Source organism: Triticum dicoccoides, chromosome 7B (genome assembly GCF_002162155.2).
Source record: "Triticum dicoccoides isolate Atlit2015 ecotype Zavitan chromosome 7B, WEW_v2.0, whole genome shotgun sequence".
In the NCBI taxonomy this organism is placed as follows: Eukaryota; Viridiplantae; Streptophyta; class Magnoliopsida; order Poales; family Poaceae; genus Triticum; species Triticum dicoccoides.
This window is the reverse complement of record NC_041393.1, coordinates 553039561-553051143: the sequence shown is the minus strand read 5'-3', so window position 1 is coordinate 553051143 and position 11583 is coordinate 553039561. Positions and strand designations below refer to the sequence as shown.

General features: G+C 43.1%; 1 protein-coding gene across 1 annotated transcript; it reads right to left on the bottom strand.

Annotated features, from left to right (window-relative positions):
- Window positions 1-7480: 7480 nt before the first annotated feature.
- Window positions 7481-11045, bottom strand: LOC119341088. Its single transcript, XM_037612982.1, has 3 exons — window positions 10559-11045; window positions 8957-9042; window positions 7481-8600 (listed from the first exon to the last, which is right to left on the bottom strand). Exons 1-3 carry the CDS (start codon window positions 10815-10817, stop codon window positions 8571-8573), a joined length of 375 nt encoding a protein of 124 aa, XP_037468879.1. The 5' UTR covers window positions 10818-11045; the 3' UTR covers window positions 7481-8570.
- Window positions 11046-11583: the final 538 nt, after the last annotated feature.

Genomic DNA, 11583 nt, shown 5'->3' with positions numbered 1-11583 from the left:
ATCATCATCTAACCCCAACTTTTTGAAGACCAAGTAGGGCATAAGATTTACCACAACACCACCATCAACGAGCATCCTAGCAACCGGCAATCCGTTAATATGACCTTTGAGATACAATGGCTTCAAGTGTTTCACCGTTTCTCTTGGCTTCTCGAAAATAGCATTCTTAGGACCAAAATTCAGCTGGGCTACCTCCCCTTCTTCACCTATAGCACGAAACTCGGCAGGTAAGTAATATACCATATCAATATCCATACCTTCCCAAACCGGCGTAGATTCATAATCCACCATCTCATCTTCATCTTCCAATGTGTATATTGGGCTTAAAGATTCCTCAATTGAAGGGGATGTTTCAGGTAGTGTGGACGATGTAATAGGGGTCGCATCATCCTCTTTTGGTGGTGAAGGTGTTGCTACAGCTAATGTAGAAGCATCTGTGTTTTGTTTTTGTTTAGGCCTCCACACTTGTTTTGTGAATGCTATGGGCCGAATTTCACTAAACAATTCGTCCCTTTGCCTCTCCTCTTTGTGTTCTACCTTCTCGTGGTTCCTCATGCGTTGTAACCTCCTTTTCATGGTCTTAGTTAAACTGGGAGGACACCACTTAGGTTGAGTATATTTGAGATCCCTTGGTTTGGCCTTGCTTGTGCTCGCCTCATGATCATCAACCATGGAACCCTGCTGAACAATAACAATATCACCATTAGAAGTAGCCAGATTACCAACAACCAACTTTTTGATCTCCTTTTGCTTGTCGCATTCTGAAATTTCCGCATTAGGTGACTTAACACGCCACACTTTTCTATTGGCCTTACTTGGAGAATTTTTTGTTGGCCGATTAGCACCATAACTCAAACGGCCTTGGGTGGGATAATAAAGCCTCTCGCGAGCAGGCCTTCTAGGTGTTGTCCACCCCATATGGAAAGCATAAGGAGCCATTGGGGGCTGCCCCCATCCTCCATTGAAGTCTCTCATGTAATATGGTGCATAGGAGGGTTGTGACATCCATGGTGTCAGTGCCCATGACCCATATGGCCTTGCATAGCATCGAAACTCTTGCTTCGGAAGCGATCTTGAACGCTTCGAATGTGATGGCCGGTTAGAGCTAGAACCGGCCGCTTGACTTGCATATTTGGATAGCAGCATATCAAAAGTTGTCTTGATTCACTTGCGCTTAGCTTCACTCTTTCCCCACTTGCCAACTTCTGAATTCTTGGGCTTGATAAATTTAACATGAGTATCTTCTTGTACTTGTGGTTGCCCCCCGAGTACGGGATTTTTTATGGTGATCTTCAATACTTCCTTGCCATCGGGTTGCTTATCAAGCACAACCTCTCTTCCCAAGACTTTGTCGCCCTCCTTGCCTTTCCTGGGTTCACCAATAACAACATTATCTTTATTAGCAGATTCGGCTATGCTAGGCCGAATTGACATTTTCTTTCCCTCCAAGTCCATGGTGTTTATCGGAAAGGGTTGTTTATCAACTTGCATCTCAGCAAAATTCAATCGTCCATCATTAATGGCCGATTGTATCTGTCGTCGAAAAACATTGCAATCATTAGTAGCATGAGAAAATGAATTATGGTATTTGAATAAGCACGCCGTTTCAGCTCATCAAACGGCGGTATGGTGTGTGATATTCTAATCATCTTATCCTGCAAGAGAGCATCAAATATTTTATCACACTTAGATATATCAAATGTAAACCTCATCTCCTCATCACGATTCTTGCGAATCGGCTTAAGAGAATTGCATGTATAGGGTTTGGCCTTTGAGGACCAAACAAACTCAGTAGTATAAACATCAACCTCATCGTCCGAATTATCATCATTGTGTTCAACCATATGCATTCTAGGACGATCGGTGTAGACCTATGAATCTCTTTACTTCGACTCTCTTGAGCCAAAGCTTTTTGTAAGACTTGATTAATGCTCAAAAACTCATAACTTTCTAGCCTCTCTTTAATGTGAGTTTTCAAACCATTAAGAACAAGATCTGCCAAGTCTCTCTCAGTTATCACTAAGCTATAACATCGGTTTTTTATGTCTCTAAATCTCTTGACATAATCGGTGACCGACTCATCATGTTTTTGCCTAACCGATGTAAGATGTGACAACTTTAGCTCATTATCGCCACTATAAAAATGATCATGAAACTTTTGCTCTAATTGCGACCATAAGAGAACTGAGCCATGTGGTAAAGCAGCAAACCATGAAAATGTGGTGCCAGTTAAAGACAAGGGAAATAAACGCACTTTCAACTCTTCTATGGAACCTGCTTCACCCAACTGTGCTAGATACTGACTCACATGCTCCCAAGTTGTTTTCGTACCCTCACCACTAAATTTAACAAAACCAGGAACCTTATAACCTTGAGGGTAAGAAATTGCATCGAAGTATTCAAGATAAGGCTTTTGATACACACGACTCTTTACTTTCGGCTCGTTTCCGAAAGTTTCTAGAAAGATCTTATGCAAATCCTCCCTTAATTTAGCTAAAATTGGATCCGATGTAGATGAAGATGTTTGTGGCAATGACATAGGAGCAACCTGAGTACTAGCTATTGGTGCAACTTGTGGGATGGGCACCGAACCATAATTCGGCGGAAGACCAAACATGCTTGCACCTATGGGTGGTGTGACAAAGTGATTCGGCGTTGACGCCGAATTGGGCACACTCATAATATGATTAGGGTATGTAGGTGCAGCCACAAGCTGGTTGGTTTGAGTAGGGTAAAAATTCAACGGCATATTATATTGTTGTTGCATAGGTGGTGCCGATGAAATAGGTAAAATCGGACTAGGGTTTTCAGATGTACCAACAGTACCACTAGATGATGGAGGCATATTTTCCTGAGCATTAGCACTAGCCACAAAAGAATTGTATGCCATCACATTACCCTTACTAACAAGACTTTCAATCACAACCACTTGCTCTGGAGAAAAAACTTTACTCACAGTGATTGCATCTTGTTCGTCGACGAGGGAAGGAAAATTGACGTTTCCAACCGGAGTGATGTTGCCTTGACGGTCCTTCTTGAAACTTGACAGAAACGCTTCCAAATCCTCCTCCTCGTGCTTCTTCTTGAGTGCCTCAAAAGCCTCTTCACGCTGCTTCTTGCATGCTTCATAGGCTTGGCAATGTTCATCCAATAGTTCATCAAGACCGGGCTTAATGATGTTATCGGCGTCAACTTCTGAGGGCTTGGGGAGATTAGACATAGTTGATGATGATTCTTGATCTTTCGTCCCCAGCGGAGTCGCCAAAAAGTGCGTTTGCACACGAACACGTCACCGTGTACCTCCAACGCCGAGGGTGATGCACTGCAGCTCATGTCGAAGGAGACCCGTTCGGAAGCGCGGTACGCAAACAATCCGGTGGGTGCTTTTCAGGACCCGAAACCCCACGCACCCGGGAGGGACCCCATCTGGACGTGACGGCTATGGGCTGCCCTAGGCCAGTTCGCCCGCCCCTAGAGCCTCGAGGATCGCTGCCCTTCAACACGAAGAACGAACGAAGAACGAGAGAGAAATAACCAGGGAGAGATGTAAAACTAGGATAAAAAGTAGATGGGTTTTGCGATTGTGTGTTGTTATTCAATCGGCCGTCACCTCTTAGGTATATAAGAGGCGGCTGGACTTCCTGTGCAAGGAAAAGGCTTGGATTCACGTCCAAAACCCTAGTCAAATTCGGATTGGTCTTGTCCGAACTTTCCAAAACTGTTCGGTTTAAACTGGCTGCACCTTGCGGGTCTTTTTTGTGGTGGTAAACTATCTCGAATGGAAACGAGTCCAAAAGCAATCTTGACCGTTTCGACGATACGAACAACTTTCATGTTGAACGTTTTTTTATCAGAGGTTATCTTGAGGGTCAAATAGCTCGCGCAAAAGATCTCTTTACTCGCGCTACCAATCAGACATGGTGTCTGGTGGGGCGCGCCATATTTCGCCTCGTGGTAGGGATGCACTCCGATTGCTCTAACTTTTTCATACGAACTTGGATTTGGATGATTTTTATATCAGAATCAATTGTTTCGACGAGACGAAGACAATCCGTGTAGATCATTTTTCCATTTGAGGTCGTCTTGGGGGCTTAATCGTCCAAACTGTACTCTGAATATAAGATCTTAGTACTTTGAGCACAGTTTCGGCCTTCGAGATGAAATCGGACGGTGATGACCCAAACTTCAAAGATGTTCATATCAACAATACGGAACTCTTTCATGAAGACCACTTCTCCATTTGAGGCCATCTTAAATAAGTTATTGTCCGTGTCAAAATCTGGTGTCAACATCGGCAACTTTTTGAATGGATCAAGGCGACTGAATCGGAGCTGAAGTACCAACGTGAGTTTCCCATCCTGCAGAAAATGCTCGCAAGGTGCAAAGCTCAGAACAAGTTCGACTTCAACTTACTTTCCACTCGAACCTTAATCCATTCATGGGCTACTAATGAGGATACAGACCTAGAGTAGGGTCATAGGCCTGACCTATACGTCCTACCCAAGGCCACTACCCTGGAAGATAAGAAGTCCAAGAGGCAACAAGGGACGCCCAGCCAATGATGTCGAGTGCAATTCACTCGACCAGTCATATTACTCGGACGACCCCTACCTATTGCCACTCGACCAGTCAAGGAGTCACTCGACCTACCGAAGATCAGGAGTCACTCAGCATTGCAACGGCCAGGCGTTCACTCCATAGTCTTTAAGGTCATAAATAACACTTAAGGCCGGCGTTACCAGTAACGCCCCTACTTTATGTACATTAATCCCCTTGTAATGGAGGATGGCTGGGGTCCTCGCACACTCTATATAAGCCACCCCCTCCTCTAGGACAAGGGTTCACACCCCCGGTAACATCACACACATATAATTCAATCGACCGCTTCCGGGCACCAAGATGTAGGGCTATTAGAAGGGTCTGAACTCGTAAATCCTATGTGTTTCACCATAGCTGAGATCTTGCCTCTCCATACCTACCCCCCTTTCTACTGTCAGCCTTAGAACCACGACATACCCTGTCCCATGGCATCAAGCAGTGGCTTCCATTGATTTCCTCCTCACCTATCCAAACAAAGCCTCTACATTTTCTATAAATGATCTTGAGCGCCCAAGTCGGTAAAGAGAGAACATACATGAAATTAACAGGCATGGCCATAAGAACCGAGCTCGTTAGGGTCAGCCGGCCGGCTGGTGCCAACAACTTAGGCTTCCAACCTTTCATCTTGTTGGAGTACTTGTCGATGAGCGGGAGAATGTCCCGCCTCTTCAGACTGTAGATTGAGAGCATCAACCCCAATTACTTGAAGGGCAATTGAAGGTTCTGACAGTGGAAGAAATCAGCAACCTCAGCAGCTTGGTCGTCCCCACATTGGATACAAGTGATCGTACTCTTTTGAAAATTAATTCGGAGCCCGGAAGCATCACCAAACAACTCAAGGATGGTCGAGATAACCCGTAGATCCATTGTTTCTAGTGTGAAAAAGAGTGCAACGTCGTTGACAAATATAGAAGCCCTCAGAGTTCTACTATCCAAGACATTTTTTGCGAGCAAATTCTGTCAGGTGGCCCCATTTAGCATCGCCTGGAGCATGTCCATAGCCAGCATGAAGAGGGTTGCACTAGTATAAAAAGGGCCATTTGTCCTGGTTCGTAAGGGCCTTCTGTCCCGGTTTAAGAACCAGGACTAAAAGGTCGGTACTAATGTCGTTGGCCTTTAGTGCCGGTTCTTACACGAGCCGGGACAGATGGGCCTTCACGTGGCCACCGCGGCCAGCCCGGGCAGGGGGCCTTTGGTCCCGGTTGGTGACATAAACCGGGACCAAAAGGCTTCCACGCGTCAGCAGCTGGCTGGAGCTGAGTTTTTTTGAAAGGGGCTGGTTTAGGGGTTTCGGGGTTAATTTAGGTTGTTATTAGCTAGCTAATAGAGAGAAATGTCCTCTCTTATATCTCCGTGCTTGGTTTACCAACACTACTGCTATGTTCATTTCACCTGCTGATATATAATAACTCTTCATGCTCACATCATGCATCATCATATATAATAACAAGTCCTACTAATCATGCATAATCATACAACTTCTACTCGTTATTAATAACAAGTCATACGATCATCATCCTCATAGTCATCGAACCAACCCTACTTAATTGTTCTTAGCACATGATCATCAGTATCAGGTAGGACCTAATTACCCTTAAGGTAAAATAGCATAAAACAATATAGACCCTGACTCTCCATTATGGAGAATGGAGATCATCCTGTCTCCAATTCTTGCGCTTCACTTCCTTTTTCTTCCAAGAACCTCCTTACGACTGTCCATACATTTTTTCCATTCTTTGATTGTCATGTCTCCACTTCTTTTAGAAATACGGTATGGACAGTTGAGATTCATAGGATGACCTGGTTGTATGTTCAAAACATCAAGGAGACCATGCTGATACATCAGATGAGGCACACAATCATTTGGGATTATCTATTGAAAAACATAGTAATAACTTCGTAGTTAGCAATGATGTACTAGTTTTAGAAGTATGCAAAAGATGCACGGATGTCGTAATAGTAAAAAATCTTACCAGGGTATCTCCATAGTAGTTACCGTAGTTCAACATGTGCACTAGTTGCACGTATTGACCATAATGTTGAGGAGTTTGATTGTAGATATTGTAATTCTCAAGATCAGTACAAAATGCGATCAGAAGGTTTTTCTCCTTATAAGTTAATTCGGAACCATCGGTGTAGTTGGTTTTGTAGACCATCTTCCGCACATTCTTTGAAGAATGAAAATAAGCTGTCAATGGAAATAAGTTGTCAACTATTTTGAAATAAACAATATAAATTACTTAATAACTATGTTTGAGAAGCTCACATTGGGGGAGAATTGGAAGCGTATCAACAAGGACCAAAATGTCCATATTGTCTTCACTATAAGAAATATGCTATCTTGTGACCTCCACTATTGGTCACTGAAAGGTCATAGTTTTTCATTTGCGACCTTTTTGTGACCAAAAACAGAAGGTCAAAAGTTGAGGGTCGTAAACTGACTATAGCGACCTTCTCTGTGAGAAGGTCATGGACGTTTATGACCAAAATATTCCTACTGTGGCGTTTTGGTCACTAGCAGCCTCCCCAGTCCACGTAGGTATCCAGTGTGGCAAGCTGATGTGGCACAAGATTCAGCCCGGTCCAATTCAGTGTTTATATGGGCCGGGCCCATTAATTCAGCCCATTTATATTTTTTCCCTAAGAATTTTTTGTCAGCTTCATGGACCAAGCCCAACATTGCAGCCTTTTTGTTTTTGGGCCATGGCCTTTTAGTCTACTGATTTTCTATTTTGATTTTCTATTTTCAACTATTATATATTCAAGCTGGTCCCACTAGTCAGATGGGTCCAACCTGTCATGTTCATCTCTCAAATTGGTCCCACATGTCAGAAATGTACAAATTTGACAAATTATTTTCATAAGTGGCCTCACTGGACAAGTTTCCATTCCACAAGTTTTCAAATCACATACATAATCAATATTTCAAATAGAACAAAGAACGCATAAAATTCATCAAATATACCACTAAATAAATGTATTACAATCTTTACAACACAGATATGCTACAATGAGTTGGACTTCACGGCTTCACACTTGGCTTCACACTTGCTTCACACTTGCTTCACACTTCACGACTTCACACTTGAGCTTCTGTAAAGGAGGAACCACCACAATTTTAAGTCTACAATACAACAATTGATATTAATCAAGGATAAAAACAAAAACAAGTAATATGTTCAAATGAGAAGGCAACATGAAACTAGTGATACAACAACATGCAGAAAACACTACAATGTAATACTGTTGTAAGTTCATATCAGCGCAAAATCAGCACTATTATATAGAGCAAATGATATGCCCCCTTTTAATAAAACTGTAGTGTATGGTAGTGACAGGGCAAGGGATTGTAGTGTATGCTAGTGACAAAACATGGGATAAGACTAATATGATGTGCCAAATTGCCAGCAATAGTGCTTACATGCAGCATCTTCATATTTCAAAACGACCAATAGACTAGTTAGCTGGCAAAACACTAAAGAAGGCATAGACAGAAACGAAGGTAACATGCATCAAATCAAAAAATAGTAAGCACTGAACCTACATCATATCTACAGTAACATCACCAATCAGGAAATTTATGAATAAGAGATGTATTAATAGCAGGTTACGAACTAATGTACTTGTACTTGATCTGGTTGAATAAATGCAGATTAAGTTCCTGGTACAACCAGCTCCAACTTATGCTACTAGCTACTGACAGAAAAATAGAGAGAGAGAGGGGGTATACATGAATACATTGACAATCATCAATACCAGATTGCAAGACATAAAAATTATGTACCTAAGCAAGTCGACAAGGGCATAGGGCAGGATATAAAATATGTATACAAGTAATAGACAAACTAGTTCCAACAGATTGACTGAATTGAACTGCTGTATAACCAAGTTAGAGCTGAAACGTTATTGAACATGAGGAGCGACAGCGACAACCCCACTGAAGAAACCACATATAGTCCTTTGTTGCGGCATCAGAAAACGTGAGTAGCAAGCGCAACATCCTGTAAGTATGAGGAAAACGAAATTGTTAAAAAATTCAGTACATACGAAAGAGATATGCATGCTTGAGAGGTCAGACAAACAGACATAGAAATAGCCTGGCGCATGTATGCATCTATGTAATGTATAACAAGAAAATAGCAGGGGCGGATGTATCTGTACTTGTGCAATGCAGATACAGATGTGCAGATTGAATTTTGTTCAGAGTAAATACATAGACAGATAGACAGTAAATAATACTAGATGGGATGGGATAGACCATGAGAGTAGTTGATTCATTCCGTTGTAATATATTAGCTAGTGTAATGAGATGGATGCAAGGGATTTCAAGTATAGATGGCGAGGGACAGAACAATACCTGCTGAACTGCTAAAGTTGAGGACGTGGGCGTCAGGTGCTTGCATCGCCCCCGGCTGTACGGAGGAAGAACAGCGGCCTCTGCATCTGTTTAGAGAAGAAATATTCATGATTGACATACTGTTCAGAGAAGAAATATTCAGGATTGACATACTGTTCAGAGAAGAAATATTCATGCCTTAAAAAAACAAGCAAACATTCAGGATTGACATTTCTTTCCATGGTTCAGAGAAGAAATATCACAAACACTGAAAAAAGAACTACTCATCGTGTAGCTGTGACGTGCAAAGTAGACATGGAAAAGATTGACATACTATTGGACAGGACATCACATAATCATCATCCATACAAGAAATCATCTCAACACGTAACCAAACAGGTACAGAACCAAAAAAAAGCCTGAATCTTAAGTTTCAGCATGCATCCTGATTGATTCATCAATCTAGTAAGTAGTGAACAAGTACGCACAGTGTTATTTTGAGGCCAGTACAGGCTGATTCAAAGTGTGATACATGCATCCTGCATAGAGGAGGGTGATGATGGTCCAGAAGCATGTTCAGAATACTTACTAAAAATACTTTTAAATGTTGACAAGTTCAATCTTGTTAAATACTCCAAGTAAAATTACTCCACACCTGTACAGTTCAATCTTGTTAAATACTCTAAGCAAAATTACTAGAGTACTACAAGTTAAATGTAATCCAAGCACATTGAGAAGTTAACAGTAGTGCTGATAACTTGGAGTAGCTTTGACTATGTACAAAGCAAGATGGAGGGTCTAGCTTACTGTTGCTACTCCACATATCAAATTTTACTTAATAGAGCAAGATGGAGTAACCCAAAAAAATTAACAGAGCAAGCAAATGTACTCCAAATGGCAGTTCACCAGAGATTTTCAAGTTAAAAATACTCCCAGGGGTAAACAACAATGACATGGACGAAGTAAAGGATGGATGTTGTAAATTAATCCAGTAATTCTTTTTTGTTCTCATATTTTTCACCCTCGAGACACTGCCTAGAGCGCTTACAAGATGACAAAGTCAACTAGCAGCTATGTATAGATGATGATAGGCTATCTGATGTCTCAGTATTTCCCAAAATTATTGAGCTCAGGTTCAACATGGGATGAGATCAGCATATATATACCAAGACTTGGTGCGAGAGTATGGCATACAAGCGAAATGACATCACACTATTTTTGGCAATAGCAATATGCCGTCTGATCCCACTAATGATTCCCAAATCCTAAAAATAGCAGTCACCCGTGAACCAGCAAGTCAACCTAGCACCTAAGATTCCAGTATCTGGACAAGCAGCACAATCTGCAAGAGCCAACTATATCAAGAGACATACTACCGAGTACTGACATACCACCAACTTGCTACGAAAGAAAGAAATCAAAGAATACATCTAAAAAGTCCTACCAAACGAAAACCACCAAAATCTAGTTCTAGTCAGATTACGCAAGTACTGACATTTCACAAACGGCGTCGCTCTGGTGCTTGACGACTCTAGATAGTGCGGGGGAGCTAAGTCCAGGGAACGAACAGGGAACGAACGCGAGCATGCGCAATTACGAAGGGAAGGGATCCACGGGTTATACCTCGGGTGTCGTCGCGGAAGGCCTTGGCGACGCGCTTGGGCGTCTTGCGCAGCCCCACTCGGCGGTCGTCCTCGCCGAGCCCCGCCAGCAGCGCGTGCATCGTCTTGGCACGGTAGGGCCCGTAGAGGTACTTGGCGTGGAAGTCGTAGAGGAAGAGCGCGGCGCTGTGCCTGATCCGGGAGACGGCGTCCAGCTTCCCCCGCGGCAGGCCCAACACCCTGTACCTGAAGCACTCGGGCCTGGTCTCACCGCTCCACATGAAGATGTACCCTGCCGGCAGCGGTGGGTGTCGTCTTCAGGGGGATCCGTCGCCGGCTGAGGCCCCGGGCTCTTGCGCGCCGGAGGGGGGAGGCGTCTGTCGCCATGGACACGGAGGTGGAGCGGGGGAGAGCGGCCTAGGGCTTTGGATCTCCATCTGGATTGGGGAGATGAGGTGGATGGCAGTGGCGGCGGCTAGGGTTTGGCGAGCGGGTGCGGGTGCGGGAGAGTGGGGGCGTGGGGGCTAGGGTTGGAACGGTGGGGAGTGGGGGCTGCGTGGGTGAGGGGGGTGAGAGGGCTACGTGGGTGAGAGGGTGAGGGGATGAGGTCCGCTGTTGGATCCCGGAGCATCCGACGGTGTCGGATGCATGATCCGCGTGATATGCCTATAGACCAATCAGAACGCAACAAACAATTTGAAGACTTTATGACCTTTTAAATAGGTCACGAAAAAATCATTTTCCATTTTTTAGTGCTCAAAATGAGTTCTTTTTTGTAAAAGACCTAACAAATATTTGTTCAAATGATATTCTTTATATTCTTTATATTTGTTCAAAATGAGTTCTTTATACTCTACAAAAGTTTACATCTTGGAATAGTAAACAGTATCGACAAAGGGATTTTTTATATTCTTTGCACAAAAAATCATTTTCCATTTTTCGAGTGCCCCAAATGAGGTTTTTTGTGAAGGACCTACCAAATAATTGTTGCAAAATTGGACCATATCATTTTTATAAAATACTAGGCCATATTTAATGCACAATTGA